This window comes from Dama dama, chromosome 13, assembly GCF_033118175.1.
Source record: "Dama dama isolate Ldn47 chromosome 13, ASM3311817v1, whole genome shotgun sequence".
In the NCBI taxonomy this organism is placed as follows: domain Eukaryota; kingdom Metazoa; phylum Chordata; class Mammalia; order Artiodactyla; family Cervidae; genus Dama; species Dama dama.
In genome coordinates this window covers 39,926,091-39,950,976 of record NC_083693.1, presented here as the reverse complement: position 1 = coordinate 39,950,976, position 24,886 = coordinate 39,926,091, and the positions used below count along the sequence as shown (strand labels likewise).

General features: G+C 39.6%; 1 protein-coding gene and 1 pseudogene across 5 annotated transcripts in view; both read left to right on the top strand.

The window, feature by feature from the left end:
* The window catches only part of SCAPER (S-phase cyclin A associated protein in the ER), a 396,679-nt gene that overhangs the window by 332,634 nt on the left and 39,159 nt on the right, over window positions 1–24,886 (top strand). For all 5 annotated transcript variants that reach the window (XM_061158921.1, XM_061158918.1, XM_061158919.1 and 2 more), the window contains one exon: window positions 1,130–1,285. In XM_061158921.1, coding sequence (XP_061014904.1) covers window positions 1,130–1,285 — 156 coding nt within the window. The remainder of the gene's footprint in view (window positions 1–1,129; window positions 1,286–24,886) is intronic.
* On the top strand, window positions 20,541–20,639 carry LOC133068567 (U6 spliceosomal RNA; annotated as a pseudogene).

Sequence of the window (24,886 nt, the reverse complement as noted above, 5' to 3'; positions counted from 1 at the left end):
CAACATGAATTATTATTATTCATCAGATTCTCCTTCCTTTTACAAAAGAAGTGTATTAGTAAATGAACAGTGATAGGGATTTTAGTGCAGTTACAAGCAGAAGCATCAGTTCCTTTGCACATATCCCTGAAAGATGTGTTGATTTTCAGAACTGCTATATTCAGAATCCTTCACTTTTCATATATGTGAATGCAGTAGCACTGAATTGGTATAAAATCTCTAAGCTAAGGCTGATTTATCTACAAGGTACTTTATAGTCTTCAAATATTTTCAATTATTTCTGCTTTGTGGACTGAGAGCTACTATTGTTGATCTGAGTTAATAAACAGTTCTAGAAAACTGTTTAATAGACTGAAAAGATGAGAGTAACTTCTGAAGTGTTACTGTCAACTCTCAGAACTGGTACTTTTCATAACAGAGGGCAATTGGATTCTTGCTGCTTGTTGTACTCTTAATGGTGATAAGGTTTTAAAAAGTAGAGAATCTACAGTGGCATTGGAAGTTTAGGTTATAACAAGAGTGCGTGGGTAGCATCATCCTGAATCCTTGCATCCTAGTGAATTTAGCTCCTAGTACTTTAAGAAGTATTCCTTTTCAAGAGTATGGAGATCCTTATAAATCTTTTCAGTTATTGTCAGACTCTAGACTGGTGAGAATGATCAGATAATCACTTTCTTGAAGAAAATAGCATTAGAGTAGCCAACAGAAGTAAACAGAACCATTCATAGAAATAACTGATTATTCAGGGATAAATCTAAGGAGATAGTTGCTTAAGATATTGTACTCAAACCTCTGTTGTCTTCGCTTGTCAGAGAGGCCTAAGCCTGTGTTTATTAAGGTTTCTCTTTGAAGGTGAGGGCTTCCCTGGTGGCTCAGCCAGTTAAGAATCTGCCTGCAATGCGAGAGAACTGGGTTCGATCCCTGAGTTGGGAAGATGCCTGGAGAGGGGAACAGCTACTCACTCCAGTGTTCTGGCCTGGAGAATTCCATGGACAGAGGAGCCTGGGAGGCTACCATCCATGGGGTCCCAGAGTCGGACATGACTGAGCAACTTTCACTTTCACTTTTTGAAGGGAAAGATGTTACCAGGCTGTGCACATTGGTAACACATGTTTGTCCTCACATCTAGCTACGTGGTGAACATCGGTCTGATCGACAAGCTTTGTGGCTGCTTCCTCTCGGTGCAAGGCCCAGTGGATGAGAATCCCAAGATGGCTACGTTTCTGCAGCATGCCGCAGGACTCTTACAGGGAATGTGCACACTTTGCTTTGCTGTCACCGGAAGGTAAGGCCTCTACTCGATGTCAGTCTGGACTCAACTTTTGAAACATCTCTTGGAATTTGCTCATTCTAGAGTTGTTTCATAGGGATGTACATGGTCATCTTGGCCTCTTTTCCTGTTTGTGCTACGTCTGTCCTCACTGGCTTCCCATACTGAGACTTGTCTAATGTTTCTCATTTTTCCCTGGCTACAAGCTCCTACTGGAGCCTATTTTTCTTGTTGGCGTCATTAACTTATCTATAATTTCTATAAGAGACCATCCAGTCCCACTTCCACTGAGATCCAGGGAATCAAGTGATTTTTCTTGAGTCAGGAGGTCAGTAACAAAGCCTAGACCAATCAAGTCAGATCCTCAGCATAACATGCACAGTCTCACAGTGCCCTGACCATCACATGCTTTCAGTTACAGCCTGCTGGGTTCTTTATTTTCCCCTTTGTTCCTTCTTCCAAGGTATCTCTATGAATAAGAGAGGAGACATCCAAAAACAATAACTCCGTGAAGTCACTCATGCCCCGTGGGCATGATTATAGCCAGTGTATCAGGAACTACTAGTAGCCTGGTTGGCTCTCTAAACTCCCCACCCCATCCTGTGGACTGTCCTCAGAAGCAGTAATATTCTAAGAGAGACAGTAACCACCTCGTGTTCTTTCCTCTCCCTCCCTACCAAGTTCAGAATCGTTTGCAATAGTGACTCAGTGTTTCTGACAGGAATATGACATATCCCTCAGACATATTGAGGATATTCAGTAAAATAATTTTCTTACAATTAAAGTCTAAACAGCACTGCATGCCAATTATATATATATATATATATATATATATATATATATATGCTGTGCAGTGCTTAGTTGCTCAGTCATGTCTGACTCTTTGTGACCCCATGGACTGCAGCCCGCCATCCTCCTCTTTGTCCATAGGGGTTCTCCAGGCAAGAATACTGGAGTAGGTTGCCATGCCTTCCTCCAGGGGAATCTTCCCAACCCAGGGATCGAACCCAGGTCTCCCACGTTGCAGGGAGATTCTTTACCCTCTGAGCCACCAGGGAAGCCCAAGAATACTGGAGTGAATAGCCTATCCTTTCTCCAGGGGATCTTCCCTACCCGAGAATCAAACCGGGGTCTCCAGCTGAGCTACCAGAGAAGCCCATATATCTGTGTGTATGCATATATATATATATATATATATATATATATATGTATATGTAGGGATTTATCAAGAAAGAAACTATTTGAAGCTAATTAAGTCTAATTACTTAAAGAAATGTTGTCCAGCCATATTCAGTGTACCACAGTGCTAATGTCTCTTTTCAAAATATTTTAAAAGAGAATTTGTTTTCAGAAATTAACTTTCTCAACATTTGTTGGTCTGTTCTACATAGGACCTTGATAGCCACCTAGTCTTTATTCTTACCCAGTACCTCCAGCCCCAGTCACATTTCTAGGAAGATTAAGACTGTCTGAGTATCAAGGAAGTCAAGCATGGCCTTTAGTCACTATTACACTTGGTCTGTTCCCTCTAGAAATGTAGCCAGAGGCTACCTTCCAGGGATTTGATGAGAACTCAGGAAGGGGCTATTTGTAGGTCTGTGACCTAGGTAAGTTCTGGTAGCAACAGTAACAGAGATCCATCCAGGGCATTGGCCCCTGCCAGTTTAGAGGCCGCCATGCTGCCCAACTCGCTCTGTGCAGTAGCCTGGCCACTCCCTGGGAGGGATCATCTCACCCAGAAGACCCTTCCAACACTGGCTCTTTCATGTACACGCCATTATAAACTTGCCAGCATCTCAGGTCTTTGTCCTCTGTACTCTTCCCTTGAATCCAAATGAATATCACACACATAAACATTTCCATATATGGTTGTTGTATAGTTTGTGGGCATCAGCATTCCCTTAACACATGGATTCAGTCACTTGAAATCTGTGGGACTTGAAAGAAGCTTAAAGGTCATTCATAGCCACTCATAGGGAAAGCAGCTGAGCCAAAATAATTTGAATTAGGACTCAATGTTCCTCCTCTGGTGTTCCCTCTTATACACATGCCTTCATACTATTCAGAATATGGGAGCATACATTTTGTTTCTTTGAAGACTTTCTCAATTACATATATGGAGGACAGCGTCCTCTTCTTTCTAACACACACAAACATGTCCTTGTCTAGTAGACATTGACTGAACATCTGCCCTGGGCCAGACTCCAAGCTAAGTACTGAAGCTCCTCAGGGAGCCCAGAGTCTGTCAGAGGGTCAGACTTGTGAATTAATAGCTACAATGTAATAGCTGCAGCAGAAGAGAGGGTGCACAGAAAAGGAAATAAAGCTCTTCCAGAGGAGGTCAAGAAGGGCTTCAGTGACCTAAATCGTAAAGGATCCAGAAGACAAGCGGAGTAAAGAACTCATTTGGGAGAAAGGGCATAAGGGTACTGCATGATATAGCAGGTGTTATTGGTACCTGAGGCCTATTAGGTGGTCACCTGCCAGTGACTTTCTGTATTTCACTACCTCTGGACAAGTAGCTGTTTGCTAGAAGTTACAGGAGAATTAACACCCAGGAGTCACTCTCCAACAATAAATTGGTGGATAACATCCCAGCTACACTAACCCTCAATGGGACCATCCTAAAGTATGTTCCTTACAATCTCTCCAAGGGGCCCCTTGGAGAGTGGTAACCTGTTCATTAACACACACTTGACTGACTTTTCTCCCTGCCGTCTTTCCTTCTCTACTTCCTTCCAGGTAAACATCGCACAACTGTATCTTTGTTTCAGGGTCTGTTTGGGGGACAGCCCAAACTGAGAGTTATGGATATAGAAGACATTGTCTCATGTTCAGTTTGATGTGGTTTATAATAGGGTGACTGTGAAGGGTGGCAAGAGCTTTGACATTCAGTGAGCTTCATAAATGTTCACATTTCCGTTATAGGATGATCACTCCTAAAAAGTATAGAAATGGCTGGAATGGCTTGAGTCTAGTTCGCTTGAGCCCACTAGAAGGAGTAGGCTTTTAAAAAAAATTTATTTATTTTAATTGAATGCTAATTAATTTACAATATTGTAGTGGTTTTTGCCATACACTGACATGAATCAGCCATGGGTATACATGTGTTCCCCATTCTGAACCCGCCTCCCACTTCCCTCCCCATCCCATCCTTCAAGGTCATCCCAGTGCACCAGCCCTGAGCACCCTGTCTCATGCATCGAACCTGGACTGGTGATCTGTTTCACATATGATCATATGTTTCACATATGATATATACATGTTTCAATGCTATTCTCTCAAATCATCCCACCCTCACCTTCAGTTCAGTTCAGTTCAGTCACTCAGTCATGTCCGACTCTGTGCCCCCATGAATCACAGCACGCCAGACCTCCCTGTCCATCACAAACTCCCGGAATTTACTCAAACTCATGCCCATTGAGTCGGTGATGCCATCCAGCCATCTCATCCTCTATTGTCCCCTTCTCCTCCTGCCCCCAATCCCTCCCAGCATCAGGGTCTTTTACAACGAGTCAACTCTTCGCATGAGGTGGCCAAAGTACTGGAGTTTCAGCTTCAGCATCAGTCCTTCCAATGAACACTCAGGACTGATCTCCTTTAGGGTGGACTGGTTGGATTTCCTTGCAGTCCAAGAGACTCTCAAGAGTCTTCTCCAACACCATAGTTCCTTAGGAGTAGGCTTTTTAAATGTTGAGGACCTGTGGAGACAGTGAAAACAGAGAGGAACAGATACAGTGAGGACACTGAATAAATGTAAGTGAGATGACATAGAGCTTGATAATATGGGAGGATAAAAGGAAATGAGGAATCCAGAATGACTTGCAGGTTTCTGATGAAATTTTTGAGCAGTAGATGAGATGTTCTCCAAATTATAGGATATACACCACCATGTTCCATGATTCTAGACATGCCTAGGATTATCCAAGCAGACCAAAGTATGAGTGTGTGTGTATGTGTGCATGTAGGTGTGTGTGTATGAAGTTTATATATAAAATGATAGTCCATATGTGTGTGTCTGTGTGTGTATGGGCTTCCCAGGTGACACTAGAGGTGAAGAACCTGCCTGCCAGTTCAGGAGACACAGGAGATAAGGGTTCAATCCCTGGGTCAGGAAGATCCCCTGAAGGGGAGGGCATGGCAACCCATTCCAGTATTCTTGCCTGAAAAATCCCATGGACAGAGGAGCTTGGCAGACTATAGTCCATGGGGTCGCAAAGAGTCCAACACAACTGAAGCAACTTAGCATGTGTGTTGTGTGTATGCTCATAAAATGAAGGATAATTATTTATCTGTACACATTCAACTGGATTTTAAATAAGTCAGTGATTAACCCTTAGTAATTTGTTGTTGTTGTTGAGTCACTAAGTCATGTCTGACTCTGCAACCCCATGAACTGCAGCACGCTAGGCTTCCCTGTCCTTCACTATCTCCCTGAGTTTGCTCAAACTCATGTCCATTGAGTCAGTGACACCATCCAACCATCTCATCCTCTGTCACTCCCTTCTTTTTTGGCCTTAAATCTTTCCCAGCATCAGGGACTTTTCCAATGAATCAGCTCTTCGCATCAGATGGCCAAAGTATTGAACCTTCAGCTTCAGCACCAGTTCTTCCACTGAAATTCCAGGTTTATTTCCTGTAGGATTGACTAGTTTGATCTCCTTGCTGTCCAAGGGTCTCTCAAGAGTCTTCTCCAGCACCACAGTTTGAAAGCATCAATTCTTTGGCACTCAACCTTCTTTAGGGTCCAACTCCACATCCATACATGACTACTGGAAAAACTATAGCCTTGACTATATGGACCTTTGTCAGCAAAGTGATGTTTCTAGTAGTTTTTAAGAATTCTTAATCTATTTTTTTCCCAGTATAATTTCCTTCCCCAACCTCAGTTACTCAGCAGATTTCTGTTAGTAGGCCTTCTTATGAAAGTAGCTCCAAGTAGTTCCCTGGCTCAATTTGCCTAAGAAATTCTTAGCAGTGTCAGTATAATCTGCTTCTGAGACAGAGAGAATGATCCCTCACTGCTTTTCTTCCTCTTGTCTTTCCGTCTTCCAGCATTTCCTGAGCACTGCCAAGCTACAGGAACACAGGGAGTTTTCCTATCTCTTCTGATTTGTTTACCTCTAATAGTTACAGACCATTTTGTACTACTTCATAGAAATCGTATTTCTTCATAGAAATCGTTATTTCTGAATTGTCAACTACAGTGGCCTGTTGAAAGCACTTCAACAGGGTTTCGGCACAAGGTCATAGCTGTGCCTGGGGAGAAAGGTAGCTTGGTGGTTGTTCTGTTGGAGTAATTCACATACTTCTTGTTTGGGCTGCGTGGAGAAGCCAGCCAGAGCCAGAGTGTCAAGCAAGGCTTTTCCTCAAAGCCCTTTTATGACCACCAGGAATAAGAGACAAAGGGGAGCCAGAGAAGCCTTCAGAAATTGCCTTTTGTGAACTGGCAGACCTGAGATAATTAGGGACACTGATGGATCGCACAGGGCTTTGAGTAAACACTCTGCAGTCTGCCAGTGGCCAGCCTTTGTGGTGGTGATTATAGCAGGTCTGCCTTTGCTCTCCCCTCCCATTGTGCCCTTAATCTTCTAATTTTTTCCTAGGCTTTGTGAAAGACAATTTAGGTGTCAGAATGTACTCTGTTAATCTCTGCTTCGGTGTGGGTAGGGGAAGCACTAACTGATTATTTTTGTACCAGGCTTGGTTTTAGACAATAACTTGCATTTCTTTAGTAAAAATTGAAATTGCAATCTTCAGGTGAAAAGGATTGATTTTATATTAGGAATACGTCAGAATTTTAATATGGGAATTTTTCACCAGCTATAATTCTTGATCACTGCAACAAACTTCAACAATCTGTAATACAATTTTTTGAAATGCCTGTTTAGCCTTTACTGTTGTCAGTTTTCCATTCTTGGGCCTACAAGAAGTAAAGAAAAGAGGATAGTTTTCAAATCTTGGGGCAATGACTCAACTGCCATAATTGGCTGAGGCTCCCTGCGGCGCCCTTAAGGTGCTGGCTCCTTAGCTGAACTAATGGGATCAGAACCATAATGAGTAATTACACATTGCAACCAACACAGATCTTTCACTTAGTCAGCAATCATTTCTAAATTCATAACTATGCAAAGTAGTATAGCAGGTGGGCCAAGAAGTAGTGGGATTCAAAGTGAAAGAGTTTACAGTCTTTATGACTGCACAGATGAAAGAGAGAAACTTGTAAAAACTAGCTAATTCTGATTGGTTGGAAAATACTGTTCTGAATTCTACAATATTTTTGCACAAAAAGAAGTCTGTTAATATGTGTATTTGTTGTTTTCCACTCTTACATCTGTAAACAACACTGATGAAATAGATTCTAGCCAAGGTCCCTAGAAACCTGGGTCTTAAAAAGATAAGAATGATTCGTAATTTAGCCCATTAATTATGTGGATATAAATGAGTGCTTCTCAAGTGTTTAAGGGTGCTTGAAAACCATTTGTTCGAGCAAAGGTAAACTTTAACTCTGCCTGCCTAAATTATTCATTCATTCATTAGACAAATATTTATATAGTGCTTGCTCTGTGCCAGGCCCTGTGCTAGACTTGGGAGAAAACAAAAATGACTCAGACATTGATCATATCCTCAAGGAGCCGGTAAGCTAGTAAAGAAGAGGTGTATACAAATATCCGTGGTATAAGGTAGAGAGCAATACAGAAGATAGACGATAACATAGAGAAAGCACTCAGCATGCTGCTTGGCATACAGTAATTGCTTGATAAATATCAGATTATCATGTCATCATTGACAGAGTTCAGAGGAGGGAGAGACCACTCTTAGTTGCAGGAATCAGCTGTTTTCCAGAGCAACAAAAATTTAATCTGGGCCTTGAAAGATAAAAGGGTTGGAACATTTAGAGTTGAGAAAAACATAGACAAAGAAAATAGCATAAGCAAAAACATCAAAGCCAAAAAATATGAAGAATGAACAGAGTACATGCTTTAGCTGGATTTTTAGATGTCTGCAGTGGTGATTTTAGTACCTCCCAGGCTGTTATAATGTTCAAGTGAGATAATAAATATAAAAATACTGTGCACTGGGAAGACCCAGAGGAATTGGGTGGAGAGCGAGGTGGGAGGGGGGATCGGGATTGGGAATACATGTAAATCCATGGCTGATTCATATCAATGTATGACAAAACCCACTGGAAAAAAAAAAAAAAATACTGTGTGATATATAAAATGACCTGCTGAATGTGGTGGTGACAGTGGTGTCATTAAAATCCTTTGATCAAGGGATTTCCCTGGTGGTCCAGTGGTTAAGACTCCACATTCCCAATGCAGGGGGCCAGTTTGATCCCTGGTCAGGAAACTATTAATAGATCCCATATGCCACAACCAAGAGTTCACAACTAGGACTTCCCTGGTAGCTCAGTCGGTAAAGAATCTGCCCACAATGTGGGAGACCTGGGTTCGATCCCTGGGTTGGAAAGATCCCCTGGAGAAGGATCTCCCCTGGAGAATGGTAACCCCACTCTGGTATTCTTGCCTTGGAGAATCCCACAGACAGAGGAGCCTGGCGGGCTACAGTGCATGGGGTCGCAAAGAATCAGACACAACTGAGCGACTAACACAACAGAACACAAGAGTTCACGTGCTACAGCTAAAAACCCCACGTGCCGCCAAGTAAATAAATAAATAGTTTTTAAAAGCCTTTAATTAGGGCAGTGACATAATAAGGACCACATTTGGAAGTTATCATGTGAAAATGTATGGGAGAGGTTACAGAAAGACCATTAACACTCATCTGGGCAAGAGACAAAAGGAATGGAAAAGAAGAATCTTTTTCAATCCCCTCATAGTTTCTCTTTTTAGGTATGGTGTCACCGGTGTCCCAGGCATCAGACTCCAGATGTCACCTCTGTCTCATCTGTCTTCCTTGTAACCCAGATCTAACCTGCTGTCACGTTCCACTGACTGGAAGGAACCTTACCGTCAACTGAACCCATTCTTTGGTTCAAATTTGTATCTCTTCAGTAACCTTCCTCAGCTTATATTCGAGTATCTTCATTGACAGGGAACTGGGGGAGCCTATGCAGTCCTTGATCAGTTTTAATGCTGTAAAAGCTTCTCCTTATACCAAGCTGTAATCCGCCCCCCCACCGCCCCCCCGCCCCTCAATGCTGCCCACTAGTACTAGTCTTGTGTACTACTCGGCAGCATTCAGACCATTCTAACCCCACTCTTCTCCCGTCTCACCCTGCCACACACTCTCCTTTGTTTTTCTTCTTGTTCCAGTCACTGTGGCTATGTAACAGATTACCCCAAAACGTACTCACATGAGACAACAGTCTATTCATCTCACAGATTCTGTGTGTCAGGAATTCCATCAGACACAGGGAGAATGGCTTTCTTTGTTTCACAGTGTCTGGGCCTCAGTAGGAAGACCTGAAGGCTGGAGGTTGGAATCGTCTTTGTACTTGTTCACACATGTCTGTTCTTACCTGCATCCTTTCTTCTCTGCACTCGCATGCTCACTGTTTGTTGGGGACCTTTCCATTTGGTCTCTCTGCACAGGCTAACTTGGGCTTCCTCACAGCATGGTGACAGGTTCGAAGGAGGAGCACCCTGACAAAGGAGAGAGCCAAGTAGAAACCATGTCATGTTTTATGACCTAGGTCAGGGTTCATGCAGTATCCCACCACTGAATTCTCTTCAGCAAAGCAGCAACAGAGTCCCACCCAGCTTCAAAGGGAAGAGAAATAGACTTCATCTCTTTGTGGGGAATATAAAGTTTCTAGAAGAGCATATGATACCAGAAATACTGCTGTGGCCATGTTTAGAAAATACAGTCTGCCACATTCTGGCCTACCCTAGAGATCAATGTTTTCCCAGTATCCTGTTCTCATCTGTATTCTTTCCTCTTTGCACTCTCATGCTTGCTATTATCACCCTTCTCTTGGTATCTTTAGCCACTGCCCTCAGAAAAAAAAGGCTTGTTCGTATTGGGAGATGGGAAATGAAGTAAATGCAATAGGATTAAGCAAGTGGAACTAAAGGAAATAGCATTTGTTGAACACCATTTACATGCCCCAGATGAAGGGCACTTCATGAGTTATCTCCCAGCAATCCTCACACTGTCCAGGGGGTCATTACAGCCTCTAGACTTATAAGGAAGAATGACTGTCCTCATCCTTCAGGTTTGGAAAGTGAGAAGAATACAGGAATGTCTGGACTGTCTCTATATTCACAATTAAGCAAATGTTTGTAGAGAGATTTCTAAGAGATCTGTCCCAGCTGGTAATAAAGCCATAGTTGACTTGTAAGGGCAGAAGGATTATCGCTTCATTGCTGTGATTCACACTGTGTGTCTACTGTGTGCTAGGCACTATCCCAGAAAAAGTGGGCTGTCTGGGCCTGACCCACCTAGCATTTAGGGGCAGCCTTTTCTGGCTACGACTCCCAGAGGCGATAGGATGTGATGAAGGAAGTCTGTCAGTATGTATGCAGGCTCACCAGACTTAGCGTAGCAAACTGTCTGGGATACACTTGCAGCTGAACCCACACTGATTCTAGGACTCTGGCGGTCAGGATCTCAAGAGGAACATCCTTCTATAGAGTTGTGTTGAAGAGCTTGGGTTTGGGAGTCAGAGAAATATGAGTGCTGGTCCTGTTCTCCTAGCTTTGTGCCGAGTGACAGATTCTTTAGCTTCTCAATGCCTGTTTCCTCACATTATGAACATGAATTTGCTAATTCTTCTTCAAAGAGTGGAACAAGGAATGGGGCAGACAGGGACTAAAATGTCTGTCAGCCTGAACTGCCCAAGGTAGCTTTTATATATATATATTTAGTATACCCCACTCTGTTCCAAAAAGATTTTGAGTTGGGTTACAGAGTATGTGTGTCTTTTTTTTTTTTTTTTTTAATGAAATAATTATAATAAAAGATAATAGGGAAAAGTAAATTAATCCAGAAGCAAGTAAAATTAAGACATAAACTGTATTCATAAACAAGGCCCTGATAGACATTTCCTCTTGGAATTCCTACTTGCAATTTCTTCCAGGAACTGATATTTAATATGTCAGATTCTAAGCTCATTGGCTTTCATCCAAAGTTGGCTTTTTTTCCCTCCTGATTACCTTATGCTTCTCATGATTCTAGTCATATGAACAGATTTTACGACCCCAAACCTTTATTATTTTTAACTTCTGTCTTTCAGAATCCAGTCCTACTCTATCTAATTAAATAAAAATAAAAAATACTTGCTTCAGAAATGTGAGATGGCCCCTACTATTTATACCTATGACTTGATATCTGTCTACTTCTAATTCACTAGATCTTTGTCCTGAGTATGTCTTCAAATGAAAAGATTTCCTTAAGGAGAGAGACTAAATGTCCTAGCAGCTCCCCTTTGGGCACCTAGCACCTGGGCTAGAAACAAAATAAGAAACTGGGAAATAGCCATGACTAGCAGTGTTAGCAAATACCAGTGTGTACTAAGGACCTATGCCAGGGCTCCATTTCCTGTACCCACTCTTAACATATAAAGAAGAGTTGCCCATGTCTCATGCTCTTCTCCCCCTAAGGTGAGAAGGAGACATCCAAGGCCTTCATGCCTTCGGTATACCTCACTGAAACCAGTTCTCTCCTCTTCTCTGTCTCTGTCTGTCTCTCTTCCATTGCTTTAGCAAATCTTTATTAATTGCTATTTACTTACGATTTATGTGCCAGACATTTTTCAAGGTATTAGGAATCCAGTGGTGAACAAAAACTCCATGGAGCTTGCAGTCTAACAGGAGAAAAAGATGACAAACCAGTAAATGAATAAGATAATTTCAGCTAGTGATAGTGATACGAGAAAATAAAGCAGAGTAATATAGCAGAGTGACTTGGGTAGACAGAGTGGTCAGGGGAGGCTTCTCTGGGAAGGTGATACTGAAGCTAAGCAAATAGAGTAGCTAAGCCTACTCTATAAAGACTGAAGGGAAGAGTATTCCAGTTGAGCAGAGCAGGAAGTTGATGACTCCCAAACATCTGAAGTGGGTGTGTATCAGAAGCAGAGAAGGCAGTGTGCTGGAATGTGATGAGCAAGAATGTGCTAGAAGATGAAGTCAGAAAGTAAGGGCCAAGAGATGAGAACAGAGGGTGAAAGTTTGGCCTCTATTCCAAGTGTGGTAGGAAACCACTGGAGAATTTTAAGCAGGAGAACAGCATGATCTGATTGTTTTAAAAGTAATGGATTTTATTCTGTGTAGAATGAATTATAGGGAAGAGAGTGGAAGCAGGAAAGATTGGTTAGGAGGGTACCACATCGTGCAACCCAGATATGACATTGTCCCCTCCCAGTTACTCACCCAGAAGAAGTAATTGCTTTCTTTTGGCAACACAGCAGAGCCTCTGACAGACTCCTTCAGCCTAACTGCCAAATACTAAAGATAAGAGAAGCCCAAAATGTCAGCTAAACTAGCCAAAATCAGCACAGGGCCCTTTTGTGTTTACAGTCACTATGAGAACTGAAGATAGAGAGGTCAGAACTGTCCCACGTGAGAAGCACTCTTGCACAACCCTAGCATGTAGTTCCAAGATCTAGGACCACATGCTGTTGTCTGTCATCCAGAGCCTACCACCTTCTCACCTCATGGGCTCCGCCCTGCCCTTTCTCCATTTATCTTTGGTTGCCCCAGACTGTCCTGAGCTCATCACCATTTTAGTTTGAACTTTCTCGGGCCTCCATTCAGACCTCTACCAGGGACCAGAGTTTCTTCTTAGGGGCCTCACCCTTTACATTCCATTCTCGTTGGTGTCCTCCTGGTCTTCCTCTTACTCCAGCATGTTTTAGTTTGTTGATCCCAAACCACAGGAATGGCTACCTATCTGTTTTCATCGTCTAACACTTCTCTTCCCAAAAGGGTTTCCTTCTCAAAAGTTCCTGTTTGAATGAAATTGAAATTCATAACCAGGTGAAACTCTTTCCGAGTATAAACCAGTCTCCCCCTATCTAATATTCTCACTCTTTAGTTGCCCATATATTTTTCCCTCTTCTCTAACCAAATGTCCAGACAGTCTTATAGTGCTTACACATGTATCTTTTCCACTGTTAGTTTTCTCTTGCTCTCATATCTCCAATAAGTCATCCTCATTCCCTTCTACAGGGCTCCAAATTAGAGCTACATTAAACAAGTTATCTTCTCCCTGTAGCGTATACATAACATAGTATGTGGGAGAGGGAGGAGATTATAATTTTCAATGTAGAGTCACATCTGTTGTAACAGTCCAGAACTGAACAGAATCTTAGACATCATCCTGTCCAATGCCCAGCCAAGTTTTGATGCCACAGCCCTCTGTGACTTCAGTGAATGTGTTCCTCTACTTATTGCAGAATAGTTAAGAAAGTAATACCTTATCAACAGCCCATTTAACTTTTGAGTGTTCTAATTGTTAGAAAATTTTCTGTAAGTTTAGTATCTACTTTTGGGTAACATCTCTCCTCTGGGATCATAAGTAACAGTGTAATACCTCTTCACTTTGAAGATAACCTTTTAGCCCCCAGTTCTGAAATAAATTTCCCAATTCCTTCAAATTTTCCTCAGATTATGTTGTTTCATATACTTTTCCCACCAGAAATCACTTTCCTTGGGAACTTTGTGATGCATCAGTGACCTGAACATGGTACTTAACCCAGTGCTAGAACCAGTCCTTCCAGAGTGGTTGTTCAGTGCAGTGTAGCAAGTTAAACCTTTCTTGTTGCATATACTGTACTCCTGTTAGCTCAGTCAAAATTGAATTATATTCCTTGGTAACAGGCAAGACTGTTTCTTTATTTGAATAGTTATATAACTGAAATGCTAAGTCTTTTTTCCCCCACTTACTGTTGAAAACTGTATTCCAGTCCCCTATCCCTCTTCCCATCCTAAAAGTATGCAGTTAGTTTTTATAATCTAAAAATAGTATTTAAGTCATTTCTATAAATTTTACCTTAGTCCTCATTTTTAATTAAACTTTTTTATTTATTACTCCCTTCTCCTTGAAACTATCTTCACTTTGCTTCTAGAACATCACACTTCCTTGCTTTTCCTCCTACCCCACTGGCTTCTGTTTTTCAGTTTTCTTTGCTTATTTACTCTCATCTTCCCAACTTCTACATGTTGGAATACCCTACAGCTCAAGTCTCAGGCTAATTTATGTTCACTCACTAGATGAGCTGACTTTAAATACCATCTGTCTGTTGATGACTCCCAAATATCTCAAGCCCCTATCATTCCTCTGAATTCAGACTTGTATATTTATTCATTTATTCAACAAATGTCTACTGAGTGGCTACTCTATGTCAGATACTGTTCTAAGCCTTAGGGATAAGATATACAGAATTCCCTACCCTTGGAAAGCTCATTTTATCCAACTTCCAATCCAGTATCTTCACTTATATGTTTAATAGGCACCTTGAATTTAATATGTTTACAGCTAAGCTCCTCATTGTCCTCCCCAGACATTCTCTATTCACTGTCTTCCCTGTCTCTGTAAATAGCTGCCACATTCTTTCAGTGACAGGCTGAAAATCACTGAGCCATTTTTCACTCCTCTTTTTCTTATATTTATGTTCAATCTATCAGGATATCATTTTGCCTTTCCTTTCTGAAGATTTTCAGAATCTACTCACTTCTTACTACATCCGTGGCTACCATCCTGGTTCATCAACCATGATTTCTCATTTAGATGATTGAAACAGTCTCATAATTGCCTCTCTGCTTCTGCCTTGGCTTTTCTAAAAACTTTAACCAATTATCTCTAGTGATTATTTTTAAGCCAAAGTCATACTACATCACCCCTCTGCTCAAAACTTTACAATGACTTTCTGTTTCCTGCAAGTAAACCCTTATAATGTCCTTACAATGGTCTGCAAGCCCCTACCTGATCTTCTTCCTATTTCTTCTCTCACCTCTTCCACCATTGTCCTTCTGCTTGCTCAACCAGGTATAGCCACACTGGCCTTATTGCCATTTCTTGAATATGTCATGCATGCTCCTGGCTCCAAGCCTTGGGACTTGATACTCCTCTCCCTAAAACAACCCTATTCCAGGTATCCACATGGCTTCCTTCCTCACTTCCTGTAGAATTCTGTTATGTAACACTTTAGGAAGGACTTCCCCACCCACTCTGTATAAAATAGCATCACACACACCCTACATCTTCATTCCCTACATATCTGCTTCTCCTTTATAGCACTTAGCACACCTGACATACTGTATTTATTTGCTCATTGTATCTCCTGTACTAAAAGGTAAGCTTTATGAGAAAAAGAACATAGATTTTACTACTGAATCCTAGTGCCTATAAAAGTGCTTGCCACAAAATAGGTCCTCAAAATATTTGTTGAATAAATGAATTATCAATGAATAGGCCCATTGTGGCGGGCAGAATAACACCCCTCCAGAATATTCTACCCCAAAGCAAAATACACATTCTTCTCAAGTGTACATGTGACATTTACCCAGGTAGAATACATGTTAGGCCACTAATTAAGTCTCAGTAGACTGGACATCATACAAAATCTCTTCTCTGACCATAACAGCATGAAGTAAGAAATCAATAATAGAAATAAAACTGAAGACTCACAGATTTGTGGAAATTAAACAAAACACTCGTAAACAACAAATGGTTTAAGGAATAAATCACAAGGGAGCTTTGAAAATACTTAAGAGAGGAATGAAAACAAAAACACAACATCTCAAAACTTAGAGCCTAAATCAACTGACAAAATGGCAACAGAGTGGCTGAATGGATACAAAAATAAAACCCACATATATACTGTTTACAAGAAACTCACTTCAGATCTAAAAATACACACAGACTGTAAGTGAGAAGTTGGATAAAGGTCTTCCATACAAATGGAAATCAAAAGATAAATGAGGTAGAAATACTCATATCAAACAAAATAGACTTTAAAACAGACTGTAATAAGAGACAGAGGAATATTACACTGATCAAGGATCAATCCAAGAAGATATAAAAATTGTAAGTATATATGCAGCAAACGTAATAGCTCCTAAATACATAAAGCAAATATTAAAAGACATAAAAGGGGGCTTCCCTGATGGTCCATTGATTAAGAATTCACCTGCCAGGACAGAGGACATAGGTTCGATCCCTGGTCTGAGAAGATCCCACATGCCATGAGCAACTAAGGCCACGAACCACAGCACTGAGCCTGTGTGCCACAAATGCTGAAACCCACATACCCTAGAGAACATGCTTCACAACAACAAAAAAAAGACACCGCAATGAGAAGCCCATTCATTGCAACTAGAGAAATCCCTGTGCAGCGATGAACACCCAGAGCAGCCAAAATTTTCAAAATAAATATAATAAAAATTAAAGACATACAGGGAGAAATTGACAATACCACAATAATAGTCAGAAACTTGAATATCCCACTTAGATCGATGGACAGTTCATCCAGACCAAGAAATCAATAAGGAAACCCTAGCCTTAAATGACACATAGACCATATGGACTTAACAGATGTATTTATAAGAATCCATCCAAAAGCAGCAGAGTACACATTCTTTTAAAGTGCACATGGAACGTTCTCCAGGATAGATTGCCTACTAGGCCATAAAATAAGTCTCAGTAAATTTAAGAAAATTTACTGAGAAATCATATCAAGCATCTTTTCCAGCCACAACTCCATAAAACTAGAAATCAATTAGAAGAAAAAAACTGCAAAAATTACAAACAAGTAAGGCCAGACAATGTGCTACAAAACTGCCAGTTACAGTAAGCAAAACATTATGTCACTGCTACAAAACAGACACAACTCAATGAAACAAAAATCAACCCACAGACTTCTGGTCAATTAATCTATGATAAAAGAAGCAAGGATATTCAAGGGTGAAAAAACAGTCTCTTAAATAGGTGATGTAGTGAAAACTGGACAGCTCCATGTTAAAGAATGAAATTAGAGCATTTTTTCACATAATATGCAAAAAACTCAAAATGGATTAAAGACCTGTTCTAAATGTGAAACCCAAAACCATCAAACTCCTAGAAGAAAACAAGCAGGATACTCTGACATAATTCCAATATATTGGGGATCTGGCTCCTGAGGCAAAGAAAATAAAAACAAAAATAAGCAAATAAGACCTAATAAACTTAAAAGCTTTTGCATAACAATGGAAACCATTGACAAAATGAAAAGACAACCTTTTGAATGGGAGAAAAGTTTTGCAATTCATACGACTGATAAGGGGTTAATATCCAAAATATATAACTAGCTCATACAACTAAATGTCAAAAAAAAAAAACGTATTAAAAAATGGACAGAAGTCATGAAAGGACATTTTTCTTAAAGAAGACATACAGATGGCCAACAAGCACATGAAAAGATTGTCAGCATTGCTAATCATCAGAGAAATGCAAATCAAAACCACAATAAAATGAAGCTAGAGCACATCTTCACAGCATACACAAAAATAAACTCAAAATGTCATAAGAACTTAAATATAAGAAACAAAACCATAAAACTCTTAGAGAAGAACCTAAGCAAAACAGTCTCTGACATAAATCTTACTAGTGTTTTCTTAGGTCAGTCTCCCAAAGCATTAGAAATAAAAGCAAAAATAGACAGGTGGGACCTAATCAAACTTATAAGCTTTTTGCACAGTAAGGAAATGATAAAACAAAAAGACATCCTGCAGACTGGCAGAAAATATTTGCAAATGATGCAACCAACAAGGGCTCAATTTCCAAAATATGCAAACAGCTCCTACAGTTCAGTAACAGAAAGACAGACAACCCAATCAAAAAATGGGCAATAGACATTTCTCTAAAGACATACAGATGGCCAATAGGTTCATTAAAGATGCTCATCATCACTAATTATTAGAGAAATGCAAATCAAAACTACAATGAGGTATTACCTCACACCAGTCAGAATGGCCATTATTTACAACTCTATAAATAGTAAGTGCTAGAGAAGATATGGAGAAATGGGAATCCCCTTACACTGTTGGTGGGAATGTAAATTGGTACAGCCACTACAAAAACAGTATGAAGGTTCTTCAAAAAACTAAAAATAGAGTTGCCATATGATCTAGCAGTCCCATTCCTGGGCATATACAGTACCCAGACAAAACTATCATTTGAAAAGATATACACACCCCTATATTCATCGCAGCACTGTTTGCAATAGACAAGACATGGAAACATCCTAAATGTCCATCAGCAGATGAATGGATAAAGAAGATGTGGTGTACACACACACACACACACACACACACACACACACACTGGAATATTACTCGGTCATTAAAAAGAATGAAGTAACAACATTCGCAGCAACATTGATGGACCTAGAGATGATGATACTAAGCAAAGTAAGTCAGAAATAGAAAGGCAAATACCACATGATATCACTTATATATGGAATTTAGAATGTGACACAGATGAATATATCTATGAAACAGAAACAGACTTATAGATACAGAGAACACATTTGTGATTGTTCCATGGAGGGAATCGGGGAGGGAAGGATTGGGAGTATATATAATGGATAAACAACAATATCCTACTGTACAGTACAGGGAACTATATGCAATATCCTGTGATAAACCATAAAGGAAAAGAATATATGTGTGTATGTATACATATATATATATATATATATACACACACATGTACAGCAGAAATTAAACACAACACTGTAAAGCTACTATACTTCAGTAAAATTTTTTAAAAAATGAGGTATCACCTCATACCTGTCAAAATGGCTATCATCAAAAAGATCACAAATAACAAATATTGGCAAAAAGATGGAGGAAAGGAAACCCTTGTACACTGTTGGTGTAAAGTAAATCAGTCTTGCCACTGTGGAGAACAGTATGGAAGTTCCTCAAAAATCAACAATATAACTGCCAGTAATTCTTTTCCTGGGTGTATATCCAAAGAAAATAAAAACACTAATTTGAAAAGATACATGCACCCCAGTGTTTATAGCATCCTTACTTTCAGTAGCCAAATATGGAAGCAACCTAAGTGTTCATTAACAGATGAATGAAGAAAGGTGCATGCACACCTACACATATACACAATGGAATACTACTTGGCCATAAAAAATGAAATCTTGCCATTTCCAACAACATGATTGGACCTGGAAGGTATTATGCTTAGTGAAGTAAGTGACACTGAGAAAAACTGCTGCTGCTGCTGCTGCTGCTGCTGCTAAGTCGCTTCAGTCATGTCTGACTCTGTGTGACCCCATAGATGGCAGCCCACCAGGCTCCTCTGTCCATGGGATTCTCCAGGCAAGAATACTGGAGTAGGTTGCCATTTCCTTCTCCACTGAGAAAGACTAATACTGTATATTACCACTTATATGGGGCTTCCCTGATAGCTCAGTTGGTAAAGAATCCACCTGCAATGCAGGAGACCCCGGTTCTATTCCTGGGTTGGGAAGATCAGCTGGAGAAGGGATAGGCTACCCACTCCAGTATTCTTGGGCTTCTCTTGTGGCTCAGCTGGTAAAGAATCTGCCTGCAATGCGGGAGACCTGGGTTCGATCCCTGGGTTGGGAAGAGCCCCTGGAGAAGGGAAAGGCTACCCAATCCAGTATTCTGGCCTGGGGAATTTATATGTGGAATCTAAAAAGTAAAGCAAATGAAAGAATATAACAAAACAGAAACAGACTCATATATACAAAGAACAAGCTTGTGATTATCAGTGGAGACAAGGAAGGGAAGAGGGGCAATAGAGACATAGGGGATTAAGACATACAAACTACTATGTATAAAATAAACTACAACGATATATTGTACAACACAGGGGATACAGCCAATATTTTATAATAGCTTTAAATGGAATATAATCTATAAAAATTTTTAACCACTACCTTGTACACTTGATATACAATTGATTTATTATATAATACTGTAAATCAACTATACTTCAATAAAAAATTAAATAAAAATCTTAAAGTTCACAGGACATAGTAAAAGCACTGATAATGGGAAAGTGTATAGCTATAAACATTTACACTAAAGAAACAAGAAATATCTCAAATCAATAAATTAACTATATAACTTAAGGAACTGGAAAAAGAACAAACTAAACCCAAGGCCAGCAGAAAAGAGATAATTAAAATTATGGTAGAGATCAGAGAAGTAGAGAATAAGATAGCAATAATCGGTGAAACCAAAAGTTGGTTCTTTGAAAAGATGAATAGAATTGATGAACTTTTAGCTAAATGAACTAAAAAGAAAATTCTCAAATTACTAAAATCAGAAGTAAAAATTGGGTGCTCTGTTTGACAGCACACAGACCAAAATTAGAATGACACAAAGATTACCATAGTTCTTGCACAAGAGTGACACTCAAATTCTTGAAGCATTTTTTTAATAGTACAGTATTATATACTTATAATTTATTAGAGTAGATTTTAAGCATTCTACCCCAAAAAAGGAACTATATGAGGTAATAAATGTTTTAACTTGATGATGGGCATCATTTTACAATGAATATGTATATCAAATCATCATGTCTCATACAGTAAATGTTACAATTTTGTCAATTATATTTCAGTAAAACAGGAATGGGGAGAATGAAAATGGGATGTACTACCAATTCTACAGAAATAGAAGGGATTATAAGAGAATACCATTAACAATGTATACCAGTAAACTGACTAATCTAGATGAAATGGACTGATTCCTAGAAGCACAATACCTACCAAGACGAAATCACAAAGAAATAGAAAATCTGAATAGACGTGTAACTAGTAAGGAGATTGAATCAGTAATCAAAAGTCTCCAAAGGAAAATCCTGGTAAATTCATTACTGAATTTTACCAAACATTTAAAGAACTAGCACCAGTCCTTCTCAAAATTTTCCAAAAAATTGAAGAGTAGAGATCTTTGTAACTTACTCTATGAAGCCAGCATTATTCCTGATTGCAAAACCAGACAAAGACACAAGAGAGAAAATTCCAGATTGATATTCCTTTTGAACACTGATGTAAAAATCCTCAACAAAATGCTGCCACACCAAATTCAGTAGCATGTTTAAAGGATTATACACCATGACCAAGTGGGATTTGTTCCTAGAGTGCAGTAATGGTTCCACATAGGAACATCAGTCAATTTAATAGGTCACATTAACAGCATGAAGGTGGGGAAAACATGGTCATCTCAATCTATGCAGAAAAACATTTGATAAATTTCAACACTCTTTCATGAAAAGAAAATAATACTCAACAAACGAGGAATGGAAAGAAGCTATCTCCACATAATACAAACTTTTCCTCTAACATCAGGATAAGGCAAGGATGCCCACTTCTGCCACTTCTATTCAACATAGTACTGGAAGTTTGAGCCAAAGAAATTAGGTGAGGAAAAGAAATAAAAGGCATGGAAATTGGAAGGGAAGGAGTACAAATTTTCTGTTTGCAGATGATATGATCTTATATGTAGAAAACCCTAAAGATTCCACACATACAAAAACCTGTTAAGACTAATTGAATTCAATAAACAATACAAAGCTCACAAGAATTAGTTACATTTCTATAACAGTGAATAATCTGAAAAGGAAATTATGAAAATTCCATTTATAATAGCATCAAAAAGAATAAGATACTTAGGAATCAACCAAGAAGATGAAAGACTTGTGTAATGAAAAGTACAAAACATTACCAAAAGAAATTAAAGAAGCCATAAATTGGAAACACATCCCATGTTCATGGATTACAAAACTTAATATTGTGAAGTTGTCATTACTACACAAAGCAGTCTCTAGATTACTTGCAGTCTGTATCAAAATCCCAAAGACTCTCTTTGGAAAATATAGAAAAGCCCATCCTTAAATTCATATGGAATCTCAAGGGGCCCTACATAACCAAAACAGTTTTGAGAAAGAAGAACAAAGTGGGCACATTTCCTGATTTCAAAATTTACTACAATGCTACAGTAACAAAATAGTGTGGTGATGGCATGAACACAGACATATGTAACAATGGAATAGGATAGAGAGCCCAGACTTCAACCCTTGCATGTATAGTCAAATGATTTTTGACAAAGGTTCCAAGACCATTGAATAGAAAAGGACAGTCTTTTAACTGGATATCCATAAGGAAAACGATGAAGCTGGGCTCTTACCTAACACCTTAATTTAAGATGGATCAGAGACCTAAATGTAAGACATGGAATGATAAACACTTTGAAGAAAACACAGGGCAAAAACTTCCTGACATTGGGTTTAGCAAGGATTTCTTTGGATATGACACCAGATGCACAGGCAAGAAAAGAAAAAGTAGACAAATTGGATTGCATGAAAATGTTTTGATTTGTGCATCAAAAGAATATCAACAGAATAAGGAAGCAACCCAGAGCATGGGGGGAAATATTTGCAAGTCATATATCAGTTATATGATAGCTGATATCCAGGAACTATGGAAAACTCCTAAAACTCAACAACAGCAAAATAACCACATTTTTAAAATGGACAAAGGATTTGAATAGAGATTTCTCCAAAGAAGTAGTACAAATTGGTCAATGAGCACATGAAAAGATGCTTAACGTCTTTATAGGGAAATGCAGATCAAATTACAATTAGATATCACTTCATACCCATTGAAATGAATACTATAAAAAAGTACCAAGTTTTGGTGAGGATGTGGAGAAATTGAAACCCTTGTGCATCATTGGTGGGAATGTAAAGTAGTATAGCTACTGTGGAAAATATTATGGCAGTTCCTTAAAAATTAAAAGTAGAATTACCATATGATTAAGAAATTCCACTTCTGTTTGTATAGCCAAAAGAATTGAAAACAGGGTTTTGAAGATATGTTTATATACCCAGGTTCATAGCAGCATTCTTCACAATAGCTAAAATAGAAGCAACCCAAGTGTCCATCAGTGGATGACTGATAAAATATGATGTATACATATAATGGAATAATGTGCAGCCTTAAAAAGGAAGGAAATTCTACCATATGCACAGTGTGAAGGAACCTTGATGACATTATGCTACACTTGATCTTAGCCAAAAGGCCGAGAAGCGATTGATGACATTATGCTAAGTAAAATAAGCCAGTCACAGAAAGACAAATAGTATATAAAGATTCCACTTATCTTACATTCATAGAGATCAGAATTATGGACACAAAGTAGAATGGTGGTTGCCAGGGGAAGAAGGAATGGAGAGTTATTATTTAATGAGTATAGAGTTTCAGTTTTACATAATGAATGAGTTATGGAGATGGTTGGTAGTGATGGTTGTATAACATTATGAATGTATGTAATACCATTAAACTGTACACTTAAAAACAGTTAAGATGGTAGACTTTATGTGTATTTTACTGCAATGGGAAAAAACTGGGGATAGGGGTAGATAATAGCTCTGCCAAAGGTATCTGTATCCTAATCCTCAGAACCTATAAATGTGTTATCTCACATGGCAGAAGGAATTTTGCAAAACGATTTAAGTTAAATATTTTGAGATAGTGTAGTCTTGATTACCCAGATGGGCCCAGTGTCATCATACAGATCCTTGTAAGTGAGAGAAGGAAGCAGGAAAGTCAGTGTTAAGAGAGGGATTTGAAGATGCTGTGCTGCTGGCTTTGAAAATGGAAGAAAGGGCCAGGAGCCAAGGAATGCACTATACTCTAGAAGTTGTAAAAAGCAAGGAAAAAATTCTCTCCTACAGCCTCCAAAAGGAACAGAGCTCTGGTAGCACTTTGATTTTAGCCTGGTGAGGCTTATTTTGGATTTTTGACCCCCAGAATTTTAAGAGAATAAATCTGTGTTGTTTTTCAGCAGCTGCTTGCACGCGTACCTGCCCAGTCGTTCAGTGTTGTCCAGCTCTTTGTGACTCCCGTGGATCATAGCCCACCAGGCTCCTCTGTCCACGGAATATTCCAGGCAAAAATGCTGTAGTGGGTTGCCATTTCCTACTCCATGGGATCTTCCCGACCCAGGAATTGAACTCGCATCTCCTGTATTGGCAGGCGGATTCTTCACCACTGCGAAATCCTTTGAACAGCTAGCTTGTGATAATTTATTCCAGCAGCAATAGGAAACTGATGCATACACCTGCCCCTGTTAGACTTGTTCTTCAGTCACAAAGTCATGTCTGACTCTTTGCGACCCCATGGACTGCTCCATGCCATGCTTCCTTGTCCTCTACTCTGTCCCAGAATTTGCTTAAATTCATGTCCATTGAGTCAGTGATGCTGTCTTACCATCTTATCCTCTGTCACCATCTTCTCCTTTTGCCTTCAATCTTTCCCAGCATCAGGGTCTCTTCCAGTGAGTCAGCTTGTCACATCAGGTGGCCAAAGTATTGGAGCTTCAGCTTCAGCATCAGTCCTTCCAATGAGTATTCAGGGTTGATTTCCTTTAGGATTGACTGGTTTGATCTCCATGCTGTCCAAGGGACTCTCAAGAGTCTTCTTAAGCACCACAGTTTGAAAGCATCACTTTTTTCTTTGGTGCTCAGCCTTCTTTATGGTCCAACTCTTACATCTGTACATGACTACTGGAAAAACCATAGGTTGACTATATGGACCTTTGTCAGCAAACTGATGTCTTTGTTTTTTAACATGCTGTCTAGGTCTGTCATAGCTTTCCTTCCAAGAAGCAAGCATCTTTT